This window comes from Neovison vison, chromosome 3 (assembly GCF_020171115.1).
Source record: "Neovison vison isolate M4711 chromosome 3, ASM_NN_V1, whole genome shotgun sequence".
Classification (NCBI taxonomy): Eukaryota; Metazoa; Chordata; class Mammalia; order Carnivora; family Mustelidae; genus Neogale; species Neogale vison.
In genome coordinates this window covers 141378847-141403138 of record NC_058093.1, presented here as the reverse complement: position 1 = coordinate 141403138, position 24292 = coordinate 141378847, and the positions used below count along the sequence as shown (strand labels likewise).

The window sequence follows — 24292 nt, the reverse complement described above, 5'->3', positions numbered from 1 at the left end:
ACCTGAGGTACGGACAGGATAGTACCCAGAGAAATCTGCCTTTCTCAAAGGCAAGCAAATTCTCTTCCGTTCTCACGAATATGTGGGCATGCACCGGCTACACTCTGGAAGCCTGCTTCCCACTCAGAGTTCTGATGCCAATTGTTTTCATCAAAAGTTCATTGGACCTCAGACCCATTAGGATGGCAGCTATCAAAAATAAATAAATAAATAAAAAGAACACCCCAGAAAATAACAAGCAACACATGTGGAGAAATTGGAAACCTGTGCACCATTGGTGGGAATGTAAAATGATGCAGCCTCTATGGAAAAAAAATATATATATGGTAGTTCCTTAAAAAACTAAAAATAAAATGACCATATGATCCAGCAATACCAATTCTGGTTACAGACCTGAAAGAGTTGAGGCAGAGTCTCTAAGAGAAATTTGTACACCCGTGTTCATAACAGCATTATTCACAGTAGTCAAAGGTGGGTACGACCAAATGTCCATCAGCAGACGAACAGATGGGGCGCCTGGGTGGCTCAGTCGGTTTAGCATCTGCCTTTGGCTCAGGTCATAATCCCAGGGATCTGGGATCGAGCCCCACATCAGGCTGTCTGCTCAGTGGGGAGTCTGCTTCTCCTTTGCCCCCTCCCCCTGCCCATGATCTCTCTCTCCCTCCTCCTCTTTCAAATAAATAAATAAAATCTTTTTTAAAAAATAGATGGATAAATAAGATATAGTATACACATAAAATGGGGTAATATTCAGCCTTAGGAAGGAGGGAACATCTGACAAGGTTCTGGATGAACCTTGAGGACATTATGCTAAGTGAAATAAGACAGTCATTAAAAGACAGATACTGGTGACTTCATTTATATGAGGTATCTAAAGTCATCAAATTCATAAAAACAGTGAGAGACATGGTGGTTGCCAGGGGCTGGGGAGAGGAGGAAGGCCAGGTTGTTATTCAACAGATCTAGAGTTTCCCGTCTTAACAAGATGAAAAAGTTTTGGCAGTTGCTTGCATAATAATGTGAATATATTAGACACTAATGAACTGTACACTTAAAAGTGGTTAAGGTGGTCAATTTTTTATGTGTATTTTAGCACAATTTTAAAAAAATAGATGGTCATTTATATTGTAGTGTGTTCTTAATTGTAAAAATTAGACAGCAGAAAAATAGAAAACCTAAAATGTTCCACCACCCAAAGACAACCATATTAATACTTCGCTTTTATTAAATTTATTTTTTAGTTACTTAGGTAATGCATCAAAACATTCTCTGTGTAAAAACTCAAAACCTTCATGATCAGGATGAAGTCTCCTTTGCTCACCTCCTGTAATCCCAGTCTCTCTTTTTTTAAAAAGATTTTATTTATTTATTTGACAGACAGAGATCACAGGTAGGCAGAGAGCTAGGTGGGAGGTGGGGAGCAGGTTCCCCACTGAGCAGAGAGCCCAATGCGGGGCTCGATCCCAGGACCCTGAGATTATGACCTGAGCCGAAAACAGAGGCTTTAACCCACTGAGCCACCCAGGTGCTCTCCAGTCTCTTTTTAAAATTAATTTATTTATTTTAGAGAGTGTGAACATGCGTGAGCAGGAGGAGTAGCAGAGGGAGAGAGGGAACCTCGAGCAGACTCCATGCTCCTTTTTTTGTTTTTAATTAATTCATCTATTTTAGAGAGAGAGAGAACACAAGCAGGGATAGGAGGAGAGGGGAACACAAGGCAGAGGGAGAGAGATGGAGAGAAGAACCTCAAGCAGACCCCAGGCTGAGTGTGGAGCCCAACGCGGGGCTCAGTCTCATAACCCTAAGATCATGACCTGAGCTGAAACCAAGAGTCAGACACTCAACTGACTTTGCCCCTCAGCAGCCCTTCCGGTCTATCTATCACTGCCCACTATGGACACTCTTAGAGCTACAGCGGTGTCTGCCAATCCAGGTACTTCCAATGTGTTTATTTACGGAGGCTGGTACCCACAGAAATGTGTATCTCCGAGGTTTGTGCGGTGTTCTGCTTTGGCACGAGTCCTGTGGCACAGCACACGCCATTCTGAAGCTTGCCGCTTTCATTCAGTGGTCAGAGCACCTGGTTTCTATGTGTAACTGAGATCCACCCAACCCAGATCTGCTGCACTGTACCCCATGGCATGGCTGTTTTCATTTCCTTAGCCACTTTTGTACAGATGGACAGTTGGACTGTCCATGTTTTGCTGTTTGCTGGATTTTCTGGGCAGTGTTGAGTGAACAGCCTTGGGCACACGTCCCTGGGTGTGTGAGCGAGGACTCCCCAGGGCACACACTCAGAGCTGGAGTGCTGGGTGATGGAGAAGCACATGTTTGAATTTTGATAGAGATGACCAAACTGAGCAATGCAGGAAAACACCTGTTTCACCCACACTTGCAAACAGTTCATGCATTGTCCATCCTTCCTTTTTTTTTTTTTTTTCCATTCTTGATGGGTAAAAATGGCATTTTGTGTTGGTCTAATTTACATGTTCATCATTTCTTTCTGGTGAGCCTGAATATTTTCACAGACCTACTGGTTATATATATTTCCTTCTCTGAAAATGTTCTGTTCACGTGCTTTGCCCATTTTTTAATTTGCTGATTTGTTTTTCTTTTCGTTTTCTTTTTCTTTTTTTTTGTACTTCTTTTGATTCTGAGTGCTAATACTCCTTTATTTTATATACTGCCAACATTTTCTCCCAAACTCTTTATGTTTTGAAGTTTAATCAGGTTTCTTTTCACTTTCATGTGATCAAATTAACCTTTTTGTGTTGTTCTATTTCATACATTTTGCTTCTTGGGTAATTTTTAAACATTTGGCTCTTTATTTTTTTAAGACTGTTTTTTCTACAAGAGTTTTCAGTTTACAGCATTTAATAAAGAAGAGGCTACAGAGAATTCCCATATAGCTCCTGCCCCACACGTGCACCGCCTATCCTGCTGTCAACATCCTACACCAGAACAGTACACTTTTTTTGTTTTGTTTTGTTTTGTTTTGTAGAAGGAACTTGAATTGACATATCATAATCACTCAAGCTCATAGTTTCCCTTGGTGTTCACTCTTGGTGTTGTACATTCTGTGGGTTTGGACAAATGTCTAATGCCACATATCCATTATTATCACACAGAGTATTTTCACTGCCCTGAAACTCCTCTGTGCTGTGCCTGTTCATCTCTTCCCTTCCCTTCCCCAGGTCGTCAGTGATCTTTGTATCATCTCCATAGTTTTCCCTTTTCCAGAACGTCAGGTAGTTGGAATCCCACAATATGTAGCCTTTTCAGATTGGCTTCCTTCTCTTAGAGATAAGCACTTAAGAGTCCTCCATGTCTTCTCATGGCATGATAGTTCCTTTCATTTTCGTGCTAAATAATAAACATTCCACTGTCTGGATGGACCAGAGTTTATTCACCCACTCACTTGCTGAGGGACATCTTGGTTGTTTCTGAGTTTTGGCACTTAGAAGTAACACTGCCCTAAACATCTGTGTGCGAGAGTTTGTGCGGATGTGGTTGTCAACACTTTCGGGTAAATACCAGGGAGCCCAATTTCTGGATCATATGGTAAGAGTATGTTCAGTTTTGTGAGAAACTGCCCAACTGTCTTCCAAAGTAACTATTATTTTGCATTCCTTCCAGCAATGTGTAAGAGTTGCTGATACTCCACATCCTTGCCAGTATGTGATGTCCATGCTCTGGACTGACGTTAGAATTTTGGTTATTCAAATGGGTGTGTGGTGGTAATCAGAGTGTTGTCTTAATTTACATATTTCCCTGCTGACATATGGGACATCTTTTCATATGCTTATTTGCCATTTGCCATCTGTGTAACTTCTTTGGTGAGGTCTCTGTTAAGGTCATTGGCCCATTTTTTAAATTGGAATGTTTCTTTTCTTGTTAAGGGTGTTTTTGGTTTTGTTTTTGTGGGGGTTTTAAGAGTACTTCGTATATTTTGGGTAACAATTCTTTATGACGGGTCTTTAGCAAATATTTTCTCCCAATTTGTGGCTTGTCTTCTAATTCTTTTAATGTTAGCTTTTGCAGAGCAGAAATTTTTAATTTTCATGAAGTCTAGCTTATCCATTATTTCTTTCATACATTGTGTCTTCAGTGTCATCTCTAAAAAGATACCACCACATTCAGGGTCATCTCCGTTTTCTCCTTAGTTACCTTCTAGTTTTATAGCTTTGTGTTTTACAGGTAGGTCTCTGATTCATTTTCGGTCAGTTTTTGTGCTTGTGGATGTTATGTCTATGTCTGCATTCTTTTTTTTTTTTTTAACGTGCGGATATCCAGATGTTCCAGCCCATTTGTTGAAGAGACTATCTTTGCTCCATTGTATCTGTTGACTATAATCATAGGGGTTCATTTTTAGGCTCTCTATTCTGTCCTAGTGGTCTGTTTGTCATTCTTTCACCAACACCACACTATTTGGACTACTGTAGCTTCTTTTTTTTTTTTTTTTTTAAGATTTTATTTATTTATTTGACCGAGAGAGAGACCACAAGTAGGCAGAGAGGCAGGCGGAGAAAGAGGAGGAAGCAGGCTCCCTGCTGAACAGAGAGCCAATGCGGGGCTCCATCCCAAGACCCTGGGATCATGACTTGAGCTGAAGGCAGAGGCTCCACCCACTGAGCCACCCCGGGGTCCCTGGACTACTGTAGCTTTATAGGAAGACTCGAGGTCATGTAGTGTCCGCCCTCCAACTTTGTTCTCTTCAAGTTGGTGTTGGCTATTCTGGGTCTTTTTCTCTCTGTATAAACTTTAGAATCAGTTTGTCAATATCCATAAAATAAATTACTGGGATTGATTGGGATTGTGCCAACTCTATAGTTCAAGTCGGGAAGAACTGACCTCTTGACAGTAGTGAGTCCTCCTATCCATGAACATGAAATACCTGTCCATTTACTTAGTTCTTAGATTTTGTTCATCAGAATCTGTGCTTTTTCTCATAGATCTTGTGTGTGTGTTGTGTGTGTCTGTCTGTCTGTCTGTCTGTCACTTCTCGGCCTTTTGGCTAAGATCAAGTGTAGTATATATTAGATTTATACCTAAGTATAAATTTCAACTTCTTCCAACTCTTCAACTCTTTTGGATGCTGATATAAATTATATTATGTTCTTAATTTGAAATTCCACTTACCCATTATTGGTATATGGGAAAGCAATTGACTTTTGTATATTAACCTGCATCCTGCAGCCTCATTCTAATTGCTGTTAGTTCCAGGAGTTTTAGTTTTGGGGGTTTGTTTTTTGTTTTGTTTTGATTCTTTGGGATTTTCTGCAGAGATGAACATGTTACCTATAAACAAATTTTTATGTCCTCTTTCACAATCTGTATACCTTTTACTTCCTTTCTTGCATTAGCAAGGACTTCCAGTATAGTGTTGAAAAGGAGTGGTGAGAGGGGTCACTTGCCTTGTCTCCTCCCTCGTACCTCATCTTAGTGGGAAAGCTTCAAGTCTCTTACCATTAAGTGTGCTGATAGCTTTACTCTTTCTTTGTTAGAAATTTCTTTTTGTAAATGATGTGACGTTGGTGTCAATTTTTTTCCTTGAATGGATAACCACTTAATCCATCACTAGTTTCTGAACAATTCATCCCTTTCTTAGACTTTGAAATACAGTATTCTCTTTACATCTATTAAATTCTTCTATATACTTGGGTCTGTTTCTGAACTCTATTCTCGACTATTGATCTATCAATTCCCATGTCAGCATCACACTACAAAAATTATTTTTGTTTTATACAGTCTTGAGATCTGGTAAAGCATGTTTTACCTCTTCATCTTTTGTTTCTGCATTTTCCTAGCCTTTCCTGCCCTTTCATTCTCCCAAGAATTATAGAGTCAGTTTCAATTTATTTATTATTTTGACCTTTCCAATTATATATAAGGCATGAGTTCACTTATCCAAATTTTTGTTTGTATTTTCATTAAGAAAAGTTTTAGCTTTGGTCTTTCCATTTTTTTGCTAATAGTTATTCCCAGGTACTTGTATTATTGTAAATTTCTCTTTCTGATGCATTTTCTAATAGGTTATGTCTGGTGTACGGAAAACCTATTGCTTTTTAAAATGTATTAATATAAAAGAAAACATGTATACAAGGAGTGATGAAACATAAATAGATTGCTTAGTAAATCATTGTAAAGCAGATTGAATATTGCCAGTGTATGACAGCATCTACAACAAGACAGTCTATGTAGGAGGAAGAATTTCTGGGTCATAGGACATGTGTATGTTCAGCCTTATGAGATGCTGTCAAATAGTTTCCTAAAACGTTGTACCAATTTACAGTCCCACCAGCAGTGCAGGAGAGTTCTCCCTTGCCAGCACTTAGTTTACATTTAAGCCATTTTGATGGATGTGTAATGTTGTTTTTAATTTGTAATTTTTGGATGACTAATAATTGTGCCTTTTTGTATAATTACTGGAAATTTGGATTTCCTCTTCTGGTGAGTGCCTGTTCAAGTCTTTGCCTGTTTTTCTATTGAGATGTCTGACATTTTTTTATTGCTTTCCAAGAGATTTTATGTATTCTGGATTCGGGCCCTTTGTCTGTCTAATGTGCTGCAAATATCCATGGCTCTCTTTTACTCTCCCTTTCTCTCTTTTCTTCCTTTTATTCTCTTATTCGTGTCTTTTGATATGCAGATTTCTTAATTTTAATATGTTCTAATTCGTGAATCTTTTCCCTTTTGGTTAGTACTTTTTGAGTCTTAAGAAATCTGTCCCACAGGGACGCCTGGGTGGCTCAGTTGGTTGGACGACTGCCTTCGGCTCAGGGCGTGATCCTGGAGTCCCGGGATCGAGTCCCACATCGGGCTCCCAGCTCCATGGGGAGTCTGCTTCGCTCTCTGACCTTCTCCTCGCTCATGCTCTCTCTCACTGTCTCTCTCTCGCAAATAAATAAATAAAATCTTTAAAAAAAAAAAAAAAAAAGAAATCTGTCCCACAAAATATATGTTTATAAAAAAAATTTAAAAAAAACTGGGGATAAAATATATGTTTATAAAAAATATAAAATTAAAAAAAAAGAAATCTGTCCCATGATTATGAGGATAGGACCTTACACATTACCCACTATAAACCTTATTGTTTTGCCATTAACATGAAGGTCTGTGATCTGTGCAGAACTTATTCTTAATCCCTATGTGAAGGTAGGGGTTAAGAATTAAGCCCTGCCCCAATGCCTATCCAGTTATCCCAGCTCCATTATTGGAAAGAACACACTCTCTTTATATTCTGCAGCGGCATTGTCATTAAACAGCACTTGTCATTAAATCGAGTGTCATTAAATCTCGTTGTTAAATCAAGTGTCTATATGTGCATGGATCTGTTTGTGAGCTTTGTCCTCTCTTCCACTGGTCTAGTTATTTGTCCTTATCCCAGTACCACACCATGATAGACTTATTAAAGGTCTTGATGGTTGAGACAACAAGTCTTCCTATCTTTTTCTTTTTAGCGAGACTAGCTTGACCATCCTTTGATTTTTTGCATTCTCATAAAGATTACAGAATCAGCTTGTCAAATCCCCAAAACTGAAAGGCAAGAAAGGAGAAAAGGAGGAATGGAGAGCCAACAGCTGGGAATTTCCTTAGAGATTTGATTGAATCTATAGCTCACCATGGAGAGAATTAAACTCCATAATATTGAGTAATGGGATATTGAGTATAATATTATTTAGATATTCTTTAATTTCTCCAACAAAGCTTATAGTTTTCTCTGTCAAAATTTTGCACACCTACTATTAGATTTAGTGCTACATACTTGATATTTTGCTCCTGTTATAAGTGGTATCTTTTTCATTTTCTGTGTGTTATGTTATAGAAGATTTTTGTCTACTGATACTGAGTCCATGAACCTTGCTAAATTTTCATATTAATTTTAATAGTTTATCTGTTTACTAGTAATTTCAGCATTGAGGCTCTTGGGTTCTCTGGGTTAAAAAAAATCATATTAACTTATATAACTAGTGTTCTGTTATAACTAGAAGCAGTGTAGGTAGCTGTTAGGTACAAGGAGTCTGGAATCTGACCACCTGACTTTGTATCCAGCTCCTTTACTCACTCTGTAACCTTCAGTAATTTGCTTTATTTTCTGTGACTCAGTGTCATTCACTGCAAATTCCCTCCTAGGTTGATTGTAAAAATTAAATGAGTTAATACCTTCCAAATAAAGCCTATCAAACAACGAGCACTCAAATTATATAGACATCTGCCATTAATTAGTTTCATTCCTGTCTAAATTTTCCCTCATCTGTTTTTTTCTTATTCTCACTGCATTGATCACATTCTCAGCACAATACTGGATAGTAGTGGTGCTTTCAGGCCTCACCTGAACACTCGGAGGCATTTCCTTCTAGTTTTTTTCTTCTTGTTGTAGACATAGTTGTTTTCTTTTTTGTCGATTTGACATACATGAAGTATGTTTTTAAGATTTTATTTATTTATTTGACAGAGATCACAAGTAGGCAGAGGCAGGCAGAGAGAGGGGAAGAAGCAGGCTCCCTGCTGAGCAGAGAACCCGTAGGGCTTGATCCCAGGGCCCTGAGATCATGACTCGAGCTAAAGGCAGAGGCTTTAACCCACTGAGCCACTGAGGTGCCCCCTGAAATCATTTTTAACTGGACTTATGAATCTGGTGTTTCACTCTGAAAGAGGGAACTACTTCTCCAGAGGATTTGTTTTTATTCAAACTATATACTAATGAAAAACATTAATAATGACATTATTTGTTTGTAAACATTACTGAGATCCTGTTGGAAAAGGAGACAGAGTCATTGCTGTAGGCTTTCCCTAGGCGACGTTTGTTCATGTAAGGATATTCCTTCGGATGTTTGGGTTGAGTTCAGGGGTATTCATAGCCACATGGGGCTGTTAGCCAATTCTTTTTTGAGGGCAATAGAACATTCTTTAGCTTTTAATTCTGATCGTATACCGAGTAGGCTAGAGTGTGTCTTCAGTTATTTTTTTTTTTCATCACGTCTGTAGACACCCTTTTCTGAGTCCGTATGTACCTGAGAATGTCTTCCTACAGGCAAGGACTGACAGAAATTCTAGCATTGCGACTACCCCGTCAGTGTTGCTCTGTGCTTCCTCCAGTGCTGTGTATTTCTCATTCTCCTGCAAGTTTTTATCTTTCTCACCTCGTCATACTTTTTTTTTTAATTACATACTGTTACTTAGAGAGTTCTGTTTTCTTAACCGTTTTCTGTTTGTTTCATAGAAACCATCTCCTTTTACATCATATTGAGATACCACATGATACTCTAAAACACTCTTTAAGTTTCTATAAGATATTATCAGAAGAATTTCCTCTGATTCATTCTCAAATGAGAAAAACCCCATCAGGCCCGATGTGGTTAACAGAAACGGTGTGTGTTTTCCTGACGACATCCTTCCTGGAGGTCCGTGGACTCACCCTCTGAGACCGGCACAGAAGGGCCAACGGACACACCTACCCGGCTCCTACCAGCCGCCCAGGTTTCTTCTCGTTTGACTCTGCTGGACGGCCTTGGATTCAGCTCTGCTTGCTGAAAAGACCGTCCGTGCATCCGTCCCCATGCCCCGCACCCCAGCCCCCGTGTCCCCATATCCCGCACCGCTCCTCTTGTCCTGGCTCGCCTAGAGCACCTTCGGGAACTCAGCCTTCCACGCTGTGACCTACCACTGCTGGTGCTTCTCTTCCGCCCCCTGCCCCCAGGTTGTCTCCCCTGATTATTTCCTGAGAGTTCCAGTTCTCAATGAGTAGGTGAGGGGAGTGGAAAGCACTGTTTCAGGACGGACCTACCGGGACAAGTGCTGGCTGCTTGATTTGAATTTCTGAACAACTGGGGGAAACAGGTTTTGGGGTTTTTTGTGTTTTGTTTTGTTTTTCCAACTCAGATCTTATTTTTCAGCCTAGTTGCACTGGCCTTGTGTTGAGTTGAACGTTCCTCAGAGATGGCCTCATACAGGTCGACTGCAGGCCTGGCTTTCAGTTGGGCGAGTTTTACCTCCTGCTCTCGGTTTTCTGAGATGATTTTAATGGGAAGTTGGGAGCCGCTTCACTGGCTCCCTTAGCCATTTTCAGCCAGACGTTTCTACCCAGAATGAAGTGTTCGTTTGAGCAACTCACGACTTCCAAGATAGCCTGCAGGAATGCAGCCATGCTGCAGAAGGAAAGCTCTTCCTTTGTCATCAGCAGAATTAATCACCAGAAATTATCATTTCAAAGGCCAAGTGCCCCCAAAAGATTTATTCTAATAGCCAGCTGGGAAAGGAAAGTCCTACTGGAGTAGAAGTGAGAGAATCTGGCTTCTCCGGGCTCCGCACAGACTAGCTGTGCTCAGTCGTGGGCTACGCGTGGCCTGTCTGAGAGCCTCACACTGCCCCATCCAGGATAAAGGATGGAACCGCGTGGTCTCTAAAGCGTTGCCGTGCCGGCACTCGGTGGTTTTCCCAGCTGTCCTGAAACATCCGCTGTTAGAAACTTGGTCCCTTCTGCACTCAGAGCTTCTGCTAAAGGGAAGCAGAAGCTGAAGGTGCGCACGCCCGAGCTCTGGGGGCACAGAACCTGCTTTTAGGAGCAGCTGGGGAGTGCAGGGCTGCGGGACGGGCCAAGGGTTGGCGCCCTCCTTCCAAGATTCACCTTCTGGGGCCACCTGGGCCTTTTTCTGGCTCTCCCGCTACCTACAAAAGTTGTCAGGCATCCGAGAACCGCTGTTTCCTGAGTCCCCTCCAGTGCCTTTATATTGAAGGTAAAAGTAAAGACAGGAAATAAAACCTGTTTCCTTCAGAGAATGTCTTTGAGGTGCAGGAAACAAGAAGGGCCGCTGGCTGACTGCCTTTCATTTGACAATAAATGGACATCAGGGAGTTGCTCTATCATTTGTCATGATAACCCTCCCAACACCCAAGCCAAGGCAGGGGCATGGGATAGAGGAGAAGCGGACACTTTCCTTCCTTCCTTCCTTTCTTTCTTTTTTAAAGATTTTATTTATTCGACAGAGAGAGAGATCACAAGTAGGCAGAGAGACAGGCCGAAAGAAAGGGAAGCAGGCTCCCCCCCCAAGCAGAGAGCCTGATGTGGGGCTTGATCCCAGAACCCTGAGCTCATGACCTTGAGCTGAAAGCAGAGACTTAACCCACTGAGCCACCCAGGCGCCCTAGAGATTTATCATGTATCATCCACGTTTCCAGACGGGAAGAGGGTATGCAGGGATACCCAGGTGGACAGAAATGTGCCCCACATCTGGAGTGAAGCCTCAGGGGTGGCTCAGGTACTCAGGGGTGACCCCAAACCTCCTGGGACTGCTGGCATTTCTGCATTTTGGACATGACTCCTTCCGGAGGGGTCTCCCGAGTGAGGGGTGTCCGTGTGTGCTCACGTGGGCACGGCCCCCGTGCTCTGTCGATGCTTCTCACCCTTCTCCCTCTCTCTCCCTCTCTCTCTACCCTTCCCCACCCCCACTACCCCATCCCCAGCTCATATTTGCTCTAAGAAGCCAGGAACAGCTTTCTCCCTGCCGTGTAATCCTTCAACCTGGACTGCCAGGCCTGTCCAGGAAAATCTGCCAAATGGTTTAGAGGGTTTTCTCGCCAGGGTTCTGCCTGCACTCCCAGTTCAAAGGGAATGATGGAAGGCTCAACCCAACAGCCAAGAGTGACTCCGAGTCCATTTGTGCGGCGGGTCCTCCCTGTCTCTGCTCTTGGCCTCTCCAATAGATGGCAGTCTGGATGTCACTGGCTCCACGGTCTGAGTGGACTGGCTTCTGATCCGTGAGGAAAGCCAGCTCCCAACCTGGAGATAAAGCCATTAAGTTTCTCATCTGACTCAGGCCAGGGACATTTGCAGAAACCAGAGTGAAGTTAGAGTTTGTTTAGCTCTCAGGGGCCAATTTCACCTTACTGGCTCTGTAGTGATCAGGACCAAGGTCAGGAATCAGAGGGAGGCAGGGAAAACTGCAAAGCATTTAAGTGCAAACTGTTTATAGTTTCCAAATTTTAGACGGCGCCCAATAATTCAGTGATTTGAGGAGCTCGTGTCCCTTGCAACCCCTCCCCCCCATCAAGCCCTCCCACCTCACAGGTCTGTGCCACCCCGGCCCTCAGGGGCCAATGTGTAGAGCTGGAGCCCTCAGTCGTGTGCGTCAGACCCCTTTTCTCCCTGTCCCTGCAGCACTGTGCCAGCTCATAGTCTTTGCGGTCTGAGAAGTCTGCATTGCTAAGACTTACCAGCATTGATGGCTTTTGGAACATTAAATATGTACCATCAGAGAATGTAGCGTCTCTATTATTGCTTCCCTCTTTGAATGTGGGGGATCCTGTTATTGCTTTCAGAGCTCTTGGATATCTGCATATCCTTAGTTCCAAAGACAGGGGACCCTCCTGGACCTCCTCAGAGCAAGGAGGTAAAGGGAGTTTATCTCCTTCTTCTTACCTGCACCCCATAGGTCTCTCTGACTTATTTCACTTAGGATAATACTCTCTAGGGCCATCCATGTCACTGCAAATGGCAAAATTTCATTCTTTTTTATGGCAGAGTAATATTCCATTGTGTATATCCATCACATCTTCTTTATCCATTCATCAGTCAGTGGACACTTGGGCTGTTTCCATTTGTCTGTTGTGGATAACGCTGCTGTAAACACTGGGGTGTGAGCATCCTTTCGAAGGAGTATTTTTGTATCCTTTGGTTAAATACCTAGTAGTGCAGTTGGTAGCTCGTAAGGTAGTAATATTTTCAACTTTTTGAGGAACCTCCACACTGTTTCCCTGCATGGCTGCACCAGTTTGCCTTCTGGCCAACAGTGCAGTAGGGTCCCCCTTTCTCTGCAGCCTCGCCGACACTCGCTGTTCCTTGTGTTGTCGATCTGAGCCCCCCTGACAGGTGTGAGGTGGTATCTCATCGTGGTTTTGATTTGCATTTCCATGAGGATCAGTGATGTTGAGCATCTTTTCATGTGTCTGATTTCACTCATATGTGGAATTCAAGAAACAAAACAAAGGAGCAAAGGGAAAAAAGAGAGAGAGAGGCAAACCAAGAAATAGACTCTTAACTACAGAAATGGTTACCAGGGGGAGGTGGGTAGGAGGATGGGCTATAGAGGTGATGGGGATGCAGGGGTGCTCTGGTCGTGATGAGCACGGGGTCATATGTGGAAGTGATGAATCAATATATTGTACACCTGAAACTAATATCACACTGTATGTTAACTCACTGGAGTTCAAATAAAAACTTAAAAAGGAAAACCCATAGGTTTCTTGGAACAAGGTTGGAGCTATGTATATGAACTTACCTTTGTCATTGGTTTTTCCTGCACAATCCAGGTGGCTTTTCCAGCACAGCTCCAGCCCTGGTGTGTGTGTTCCCTCCTTGCTAGAGAGAGTTGCTCTCCCACGTTGCACAAGCCCTCCTAAGTGGGCAGCTTCAGGCTCTCCATCTGAAAGAGGACATTGATTCTCCTTAGCAGATTTTCCAAGCCCGTATACTTGGAGGTCAAGTGACCGCTGACAAGTGCACACCCCCATGACTTCCTCCTATACCCCCACCCCGCACCTGGCAAGATCACATTGAACTACTCAGGGAAAGTTTTTACTGAATGCAAGGAGAACATGACCCTTCTGCGTTATTTATTAGGGGCTAACAATACCCATCATATGTAGAATGTATTTGGAAATAAATTCATGATGTTAAGAAACAGCAGTGGTCCCAAGCCTATTAGGATCTCTGACACATACATGAAAACACATCATGGTATTTTTTTTTTTAAAGATTTTGTTTATCTATTTGACAAAGATCACAAGTAGGCAGAGAGGCAGGCAGAGAGAGAGGGGGGAAGCAGGCTCCCTGCTGAGCAGAGAGCCTGATGCAGGGCTCGATCCCAGAACCCCGATATCATGACCTGAGCCGAAGGCAGAGGCTTAACCCACCGAGCTGCCCAGGCGCCCCACACATCACGGTCTTACCTTTCCTGTGAGGCTGGGAATTGACCATGAGACAACTTCACAAAGAAAACAAATATCTTTAACCTTTTATTTGCCATTAGCTCTCCGGGCAGTACATCTACCATTGAGTAAGTCTTGGAAAGCCATTTGAAATTATGAATTCCTAAACTTAACTTCTAATTTTTTAAAGATTTATTTATTTTTGAGAGAGAGCGAGCATGGGTGGGGAGGGGCAGAGGGAGAGGGAATCTTAAGCAGATTCCGCACTGAGCGCAGAGCCTGGCTCAGGGCTCAATCTCACGACCCTGAGATCATGACTGGAGCCGGAATCAAGAGTCAGACACGTAACTGACCGTGCTACCCAGATGCCCCTAACCTTACCTTCTTATACACCTTTTTTCTTCCTTTTCTATGAAGGGAGAAAGAATATTTACATTTACTAAGCACCTACTGTGTTCCAAGTGCTGCAGCTGGCCTCCTGATGTCCACAGTGGTGGGCATCCCTACCCCCATTTTAGACATGAGGTAGATGAGGAAACGGAGACTCAAGGTCATGCAGCCGAGAACCAGGTCTCCATTTCAAGTGGAGACTTCTTATCCGACATTTCACTTTCCCTGGGCAGGAATGCGAAGGTTTTCTCCCTTGGCTTCTGTATCTATCACCACAACAATGCTACATAATGCAAAACCACAAAACCAGTAGCATAAAGCCATCAATGTTTATTTTTGCTGTGGTCTGTGGGTCAGCTGGGCGGTTCGGCTGCTCCGGGGGCCCCCCGCTGGGGTGGTCTCAGCCACACTCCCTCCTGCACCTGCAGTCCACTGACCCGGGTGGGTCTGGGCTTGTTGCATGGCCACCAGGCAGAGTTCCAAGAGCATGAGCAAAGCCCATGGCTTCTTGAGACCTGGGCTCAGAACTGCCACCCTGTCACTTCGGCCACATTCTTTCGGCTAAAGCAAACCATCTGGCCGGTCCAGATCCCCAGCAAAGACAAGCAAACACCATCTCATGCTGGGGGATTGGGGGTGGGTATTTGAGTCACATTGCAGGGGGTGTGAATATTGGGAAGGGAAGAACTGGGGCCAATTTTGCAATTAGTCTGCCTCAGTTCCCATTGTGGGGCAGCTCTGCCCCCCTTGGAGGCACCTGCTTACTGTAAGCCTCTGCTCCCCCTGCTCTAGGAGCCTCTCCTCATTTACACTAAGGGGCAGGACGGCTGCACAGAGAATTTCTTATTTATTTTTTCAAAGATTTTATTTATTTATTCAACAGAGATCACAAGTAGGCAGACAGGCAGGCAGAGGCGGGGGTGGGGGGAAGCAGGCTCCCTGCTGAGCAGAGAGCCCGATGTGGGGCTCGATCCCAGGACCCTGGGATCATGACCAGAGCCAAAGGCAAAGACTTTAACCCACTGAGCCACCCAGGCGCCCCTGCTGCAGAGAATTTTAAATGACTCCTTTCCCAAGAGGAAGGAGAGCAGTCTGACAGGGGTTCCACCCCTCTGATTAAGCTAAAGCAGGAGCCCTCAGCATGAGCCAGCAGGCAGAGGGGAGTCTGGGGAGCTGGGGGCATCAGGCCTTCCAGGGGCAGATAGATCCTTCTCTGCCTACACCAGAGACTGCTGCTCCTTGCGGAGTCCCCTCTGGAGTTGGCTCCACCTTGCCCAGCCCCAGGCATCCCTGTTTTGCTGTCAGAGCCTGGACGCCCCTCCTCTCCAGGAGCTCAGCAGCTCACCTTCCCACCGGCCTCTGCAAAGACCTCTCTGTCCTGTGTGCTTGTGGTTTCCAGGGAGGAGGGTTGCAAGGCCAAGGCCATTTCCGCGAGACTCCAGGGTCAAGCTGGCCCACACAGGAAGCTGGAGGGGCGGGGAGGTGCTGAGTGGGGTGGAGCAGAGGAGGGTAAGCGAGGGCTAGGGCATAGGTGGGAAGAGCTGCTGGGTGCCTGGAGGACAGGGACAGGACCTGAAAACTCATGAAAAGAGAAGCAACACGCTGGGAAGAAACCTGAGAGACAGGGGTTTACACATCCTATTTGAAAGATCAGAGAAAAAAGGACAAGCCAGGGGAGGCGAACGTTTGCACCCCCTAGAGACCAAATCAGGTCCTGCCTGCCCCGTGCCACCTTCCGCCATCGCGTAACTCAGGAGCGCCCCCTAGGATCCTTGCGAGGTAGTGGTCCCAGAGCTCCAACCCCAAAGCGAATTGTCGGGGAGGGAAAAGAAACTCCCTGATTCCACTCTCCACTAGGTAGGTGGGATAGGTGTCCTCAAAAGAGGCACCCGCCCAGTGTGGGACTTTGCAGGCAGAACGGGTTGTGTATATTAACACAGGTGTGTATATTAAGCTTGCAGGTAACAGCCGATATTTCCATAATTCTTCTGCCTGCCAGAGGAGAGAGGAACAGGTGTCACCGAGAAAGAGAGCATCTGCCTTTGGTTTGGGACACTAAGAGTCACGGTACTAGACAGAGGGAGAGGCCCATGAAGCCAGATCCATCACCAAGGTGGGAAGGTCCTGGGTAGCCGTGTCGGGGGTCGGTGAGCGCTTGGGAAAGGAAGGCACAGGGAGGCTGGGGGACCACACCCAGGTCACACAACTGGGCTCTGCACTTGGGTCCATAGGAACTGCCAGGCCCTCGTCCATTTTGGCCTTGCCCTCTGTCAGTTGCCCAAGAAAAGTAAAACTACAAAGTCTTTCATTTCAAGTCTTGGGAGTAGAGCTCGCTTCTATGAGACATTTTCCTTTCCCGTCAATTGAGGCCGTTATGCAGGAGCCCAAGCAACCTCCCGGCACTAATTCTGCAGCAAACGGTCAGGGCTGAATTCTCCAAAAACAAGTGGGCGTGATCCAGCCCAGACAGAAGAGGTTGTCCAACAGGTGCCTGGATTCATGGGACAAACCCCACAGTGTGAGAAGCTTTAGGGCCAGAGCAGAGGGTGCCGAGGAGTCTGACCCCTGTCGGCGTCCTCTTACTTCACGGGTTTCTGGGGCACTAGGGAGGCTGGGAAGGGGTCTCTGGGCCTATGTCCTCACTCCAGCGCCAGTTGTGTCCCCCTAAGCAAGTCCCTGAACCTTCACCCACTGTAAGATGAGAATCTCCATCTCTACCCCCACATTCCGCTCCAAGATATCATGGGAAGGAGGTTCGGCAAGGGTCCACCCTTCAGCTTCCACTAAGGCTCACCTTGCTGGGCCTCCAGCTCCCCACGTGAACAGTGACAGCCCTGGGCCAGCCAAGAGCCCTTGCGTTCTACGACTCAGGGATGAAGACCCAGTTGTGGTGTGGGGTGGGCAGGTGCCTTGAAGGGCTTAAGACACTGCACCCATGGGGCCAGGTGTCAAGGGATGACAGCAGGTTCCAGGATGACCGCAGCCTGTATCTGCCTGACAGAACCAACTTGTTCCTGCCCCTTTTCCTCTCTACACCCCCCCACACACTCACAGCCAAGGTCACCCACCTGGGACACCGGGCCTTCTCAGGAAAGACCAAGAGAGGACAAGGCAGGAGGCAAGCCAACGTTTGTAGAGGATACTTGCTCAGATCTTGTTATCAGGAGATCACTGTGCACCACCTTTGATGCAGAATCTTCCCGAGGAAGGCTTGGCACCGGGTGTCCCAGGAGACTGGGGTGGGGACAATAGTCTGTGACCTGGCATGCTGGTTCCCATGTCTCAGGAGGGCCCAGGGAGGTTTGTAAAAGCACAGATTCCAGAACCCTGCCCCACATCAGTGAAAACCAGAATGTCTGGCGGCGGAGCCCCAGAGGCTGCCCTGCGAACAGATCCCCTCTAATGTGACAGCAGCGTGGTTGCTATTTCTGTAGATGAGAAAGACGGAGAGAGGGGCGCCTGGGTGGCTCAGTCAGTTAAGCGTCTGCCTTCGGCTCAGGTCATGGTACCGGGGTCCTGGGATCAAGTCCGCATCGGGCTCCCTTCCCAGCGGGGAGCCTGCTTCTCCCTCTCCCTGCCCCCTGCTTATGCTCTCTCTCTCTCTTTCAAATAAATAAATCTTAGAAAGAAAGAGAACAGAAGGAAGGAAAGAAAGTTGGAGAGAGGGAAGGACTGGATTCTTACCCTGGGTCTGCATCAGACTTGGAATGGGACCTCAGGTCAATGACTTATCCAATCTAGGTCTCTACTGATTTCATTTTAAAATGAAAACAATTCAGGACGCCTGGGTGGCTCAATCGGTTAAGCCTCTGCCTTCAGCTCAGGTCATGATCCCAGAGTCTCGGGATGGAGCCCCACATCCGGCTCCTTGCTCCGCAGGGAGCCTGCTTCTCCCTCTTCCTCTGCCTGCCTGTGCTTTCTCTCTGGCAAATAAATAAATAAAAATTTTTTTAAATAAAATAAAAAATAAAAAAAATTTTAAATGAGAACAATTCTGCCGGCTTCCTCAGGATTCCTGGGGCAATGCAGTAAGAGGGACGGTGAGGAGGGAGCGCTTGCCACGCCCTCTTGGACCTCTGCGGTCAGCGTCGTTCCTTCCGTTGGATGAGGAACACGGGCTCTGAGGGGTGAAGCAATTTCCTGGGGTCCCAAGGCCCTGGAGGAGGAGCCCCGCTGTGAATCCAGGCTCCCCTGGCTCCAGAGTTTTCCTTGCCATCAGGGTGCTCCTCTGAGAATTTAGAAGTCAGGTGTGTGCTTGGGAGTCCGCCGTGGCACGTGGACCAGCAGGACTGGCATCACCTGTGAGCTCATTAGAGACGCAGCTTCTGGGGACCCGCCCCTGGCTGCCTGCCCCAGAGTCTCCAGTGACTCCCGGGCATCTTTAAGGTTGAGAAGCCGTGTTGAGGAAGCCTGGAGATTGGACCAGAGAGCATGAGTCTGAAGATAAGGGTGTGGTAAAGACACAGAATCCAACCCAAACGGAAGACCCTGGCAGGGATGAGCGAGGAGGTCGCCTTCAGCGCGATGCGCCTGTGAGGAGAGAACAGGTGCGCAGCATTTCGGCCTTTTTGCTTCCGTTGCCCGGGAAGCTTACCTTCTCTGAGGACGTCCGACCTTCCAAGAGAAAGAGTTTTCATGTGGAAACAAATTGCTTTCATTGGTCTCTGTGTGCGGGAGGGGAGGAGTATATTTCACTTTCAAAGGTACTATATTTTCTTTTATTTTTAAAAAGAAAGAAAGAGGGGCGTCTGGGTGGCTCAGTCGGTTAAGCATCTGCCTCCGGCTCAGGTCGTGATCTCCTGGTCCTGGGATGGAGCCCCATGTTGGGTTCCCAGCTCATTAGGGAACCTGCTTCTCCCTCTGCTTCTCCCCCTGCTTGTGCTCTGTTTCTCTCTCAAATCTTTAAAAAAAAAAAAAAAAAAGACGAAGAAGGAAAAAGTCAGAGAGAAAGCATTTAGCAAAGCAATGTGTCCTCACTTTTCCTGTATTGGGAGTGACTCCTTTACGGCAGGGAGCACCCCTGGGAAGGAGGGTCAGTTAGGCAAGGGGATGTTCGGCGTCCAGAAGATCTTCTTTCTACATGCTGGTCCTCAGGTTAAATTGTAAGACCCATCCATGCGAATGCTACCCGCCCCCCCATACTCCAACAGCAGCGCCCCCCACTGCCCGCCCGCACAAGCTGCTCCCTGCTGAAAGTCACGCCCTGACCCAGGGCTCAGATGTCAATCTGGCAAACCAGGGCTACAAGGTGTGGGAAGACATCCAGGTGGCACCCAGAGGGCTCACTCTGTGGGGGAGGGTGTCAGTCCAGTACAAAGGAATGCTCCACCCGGGCCCAGAACGTCCAGTAGGTTTTGATGCAAGAAGGAGCGTCTCTGCTCCCTCCTTGCCTTTCCCGGGTCAGCTCTGTCCATGCTGCACGACGCTCCTGGGTGAGCTGGGCTTTCTTGCCAGCGACTTGAGCAGGTGTTCTCATGTTCACGTTCTTGGGACACCTGGGTGGCTCAGTGGGTTAGGCCTCTACCTTCAGCTCAGGTCATGATCCCAGGGTACTGGGATCGAGCCCGGCATTGGGCTCTCTGCTCAGCGGGAAGCCTGCTTCCCCCTCTCTCTCTGCCTGCCTCTCTGTCTACTTGTGATCTCTCTCAATCTGTCAAATAAATAAATAAAATCTTTTCTAAAAAAAAGTCATGTTCACGTTCTTGACGGGCAAGCCTCATGGTATTTCGCCCGTATGAGGCTCTTCTCTGAGACCCAGATCGGTCGGTGAAGTACACAGACCTCCTGAAAGAATCCAGGCATCACGTGACCTCGGCATCCCAGGCATTCCATTAGGTCGATGGCTCCCAAGCGGGCCAGTTGGGAACATTCCGCAGACCTGCTCCCTGCCTCCCAGGCACTCGTAGGCTAAGGCAGAGATAGCAACACATCGGTTAATTAATGTCCCCTTTAGCTGGGCTGCTTCTGCCGCCCCCCAGCCCTGTCCTCTTGTGCCGGCTTCACCTCAAACTACCCGGAGTGGAGTGGGCTCAACCAATTTCTTTGGGTCTTTCCCTCCTTGTTTTGTTTTTGTTTCATTTTTCCGTAATTTTTCAAAAGTCTGGAGGAAGGGGATTTGGGTTGGGATAATATCATCGTTCTGTCACTTCTACCTTCGTTCTGTTAACAATTTTTGGAATCACATGCATAGAAGCTTTGATTTTGAAAAAATAAGGCACTTGGAAGTTCTGACTCCAGAAAGTCCTTTCAGCTCAGTCGTGCACACTTCTAGAAGCTGAATATGAAAGAGGAACTGCCTGCCCAGGCTCCCACTGGGGACCTGGAGTCCTCACTCTCTTCCCAGTGCCTGATTTCAGAGATGAAGAATTTTAAGGGTGTGCTGGGAGGCAGGGGGCTGTCACTGGTTTAAAAGCAGACCACGGAGAGCCGCCCCCCCACCCCCATTCTCCCCTTCCTCCCTCCTCCATTCCCTGGTGCCTTCCATCACCCAGAGGCGAACGGGGAAGGCTGGTTATTGACAGCTGGGCAAACGCGCACAATAAAGTTTAACGGTTTACATCCCCTTGTATGACTCTGTCAATGTTTTCAATGGCTCGCCTTCTCAGGCGCTGGTTCTCCCACTCATATTGACTCCCTCCTTCTTCTCTTTCCCCTTCAAGCGTGCAAACGCAAAGAGCAAGAACCAAACAAAGACAGGAACAATTCCCAGAAGAAATCCCGCCTGGTGTTCACCGACCTCCAACGCCGAACACTCTTTGCCATCTTCAAGGAGAACAAACGCCCGTCCAAAGAGATGCAGATCACCATTTCCCAGCAGCTGGGCCTGGAGCTTACGACCGTCAGCAACTTCTTCATGAACGCCCGCCGCCGCAGCCTGGAGAAGTGGCAGGACGATCTGAGCACAGGGGGCTCCTCGTCCACCTCCAGCACTTGTACCAAAGCGTAATGGAAGGACTCTCGGGTGGGCACAGGTCCCCTCCAGGTGAGGACAACCGACACAAAAGAAAACACAAAGGAAAAAGACACCGGATTCTTAGCTGGGGCCCTTCACTGGTGATTTGAAAGCACAATTCTCTTGAAAAGAAACTTCTATTCTAGCTGTAATCATAGGCCAGGTGTTCTTTTCTTGTTTTGTTTTTCATGGAGTCCAAGTGCAAGCTGAAAATGAATCTCTTTGAACCGGACATTGTCCTCTGAGCACGCTAAGCATCCCAGAAATCCAAATGGGGGGGGCCTTCCTGGAGCGGGTTGATTTCAGCATGGTGTTAGCCAAGCTCAGGATCTCTTCGGATGTCAACAGTCCCACTTGGGGCCCTGTTGCAGTCCGAGTTCCCACGTGTCACAGTGGGAATTTGGCCCGTGTAAGGATTCTGAGTTTGGGCTCCCAAGATGCTACCATGACAGATTCTTCTAGCAACAAGAATGACCTCATTTGCTTTCCCAGTGCTTAGCCTCATCATACCACAGTACACCAAAGTTCACAGCCATAACATAAAAAACATCAGAATGATAATTACTGAGCACAACTTTTAAATACGGAAATTAAAAAAAAAAAAATCCGAGGACCTGTTTTTCCAACTCAGGCATCATTCCATTGAATGATTTGGAAAGCTTTAAGTTGATCCAGTTTACGATTTTCTTTTCCTTACCTCCTGGAAATCTCACGTGGTCTTGGATCCATCAAAAAAAAAAAAAATCAGTTCTCTTGAGCTCAACATATCAAGCACAACGTAGATAAACAGAGAAGTAAGGAAGGTTCTGGATTCACCGCATCTGGGTTTTCAAGACGCTGATTGTGAAGTCATTAGGGAATCGTTGGGAATATGGCTTCAAGCACATTTTGCAGTTTGCTACAAATTCTGTTTGTACACAATGCAGACGCACACTCAGGAGGCCAATTTAACTGTTACGGTACATGGAGCAAATGCAGCATTTTCAAAGATCTAGATTTTTTTAGATCATCGATGTGTCCTTCTTGGTTAGTAGTCACCTGGTTCCTCCCACTGTGCATTAACACAAATCATTCTCACTCTTTCGCATTTCGGTTGTTTCCTCATCCATCCCATTGGTAGGGCCGTTTTTCAGTGTTTTCTAGCTAGAAAATTAAAAAAAAAAAAAAAAAAGTAATTCAAACCACCATACGTGTTACTCATGAGGGTCATCTAGTCCCAAATCTCTTCCATTGTCGAATCACCCTTGCAAAACCGCAGAGTAAATCTGGAGAAAACACAGCACACCAAAGAAGCAGAATACTGCAAACCAAAGACATTTCTTACTTGCCATTTTCTAGCCTAAAAATACTGTGATTACTTTTAGAAATCAGAAAACCTCTGCAACTCCAAATGGCATCCAGCTCTTGCATTTGGCTGACCATCGGGCTGAGCAGACCGGCTAGCCCCGCCACCCAGGGAGTGGCTTTGCCACGCCAGCTCTGGTTCCTGGCTACCACCTTCCCACGGCACGTGGAAGAGCGCCCACAGAACTCTGGGAGATGCGAAGGTCACGATGTGCATATTTACCAGTGAATGGCCCCAGGTGGGCCCCATGGGGGTGTTCGAAGCAAGCCAAACGCTGCAATGATTCTTTACAGACACTTGAGACTGACTTTTTTATGAATTACTTAATCGAAACCAAAGAAACTTTTTCTGCACCTACTTCTGCAACAAACAAAACTGTTCCATTAAAAGGAATGAATAAATAAATAAATACATAAATCAGTGAACGTCACCATCACCAAGAAGGAAGCACGCCAGAAAAAAACAAAACCAAAAAAAAAAAAAAAACCCAAAAAAAACAGCGAGACACACTGTGTGTAAACAGACCTCTGGGGACATTTTTTGGAAGCAGATTTTAAAGAAAGGGTTGAGACAGGAATAGATATAAGGAAAAGCCTCGGCGGCTCCTGCTTCATTTGACAACTCATCGGTAATCGTGAAGTTGAAGATTGTCTTTAATTTGTGCCTATGCAGTTTTTCAAAAGAACACGGAACAGAACAACAGAAACCTCAACAGCTACAATACCAAAGATGAGGATTTCTCACATCTTTTGTTTCAGTTCAGTATCTCCTCTTGTCTGGCTAAAATACTAATAGCGTCATTGATCTGTGTAAAGGTAATCAATTTTGTTTCTGAGCAACAAAAGGCAAGGGTCATTGATTTGATTTTATTGTTTCCCTTTAATTTTGTTTTATGGCTTTCTGCCCCAACCTGGAATCTCCCAGAAGATTCCATGGACTCCAAGTTTAAGATGTTGGGATACTGATCTGTTTCCTCTACTCCTCGGAGCACGGGGAATAATGTCACTTGAATGTTCTTTGCTTATCCCTTAGACTTGGTTCCTTCTATGTTCAGAGTCTCAGCATCAGGGGAGGGAAGGGGAGTGAGGGTCAGGGTTAGGAGTCTTGGTGACACATACTCTCCTGAACCACAGAACCAAAGAGTTTATAGAGGAATCAACAGCCTCATTTTCATGTGATTGCTACATCCTAATGGCTTCATTTGCGGGTGGGGAGGGGGACGTAAAAATAATTGCCAGTTTCTACTTTTCTATTAGCTTTTTAAAATTCAGCTGTAAAGTTGCATTTCTAAAGAAAGAGATATATATATAATATATGAATACATATATAGATTCAACTTGACATTGGTGATAACCCCAAATTCTTGCTGTCCAAGTCCATGTCTGGTTTTGGTCAACTGCTTCATTTATTAGGCCTTAGTTCTGAATTTCGCTCATTTCTCATGCCATCCCAGAGTCCGTTTTCCACTGTGGATGATTTGGAGTACTCAGATTTCTGTGAAAATTCCCAGGAAAGTTGAAAGTCAAGCATTTCAGCGTTTAACCTGTTGATAAATGGACTCGTGGCACAAATGAGTTTTATTGGTATTTGGAGTCAGCTCTAGATGAACGCCTCAACCACCATCAAGGTGGCGGGTGAGGTCTGTCCGTGAGACCTGGCCCACCCGTGGGCCGGTGGGG

At 45.8% G+C, this 24292-nt stretch overlaps 1 protein-coding gene and 1 pseudogene across 1 annotated transcript in view; both read left to right on the top strand.

Moving 5' to 3' along the window:
- The window catches only part of ONECUT2 (one cut homeobox 2), a 46529-nt gene extending 22490 nt beyond the window's left edge, over nt 1-24039 (top strand). Inside the window, exon 2 of the mRNA XM_044242903.1 lies at nt 20976-24039. Within this exon, the coding sequence (XP_044098838.1) occupies nt 20976-21262 (287 nt within the window). The 3' untranslated portion in view covers nt 21263-24039. The remainder of the gene's footprint in view (nt 1-20975) is intronic.
- On the top strand, nt 4995-5166 carry LOC122903690 (annotated as a pseudogene).
- Nucleotides 24040-24292: the final 253 nt, after the last annotated feature.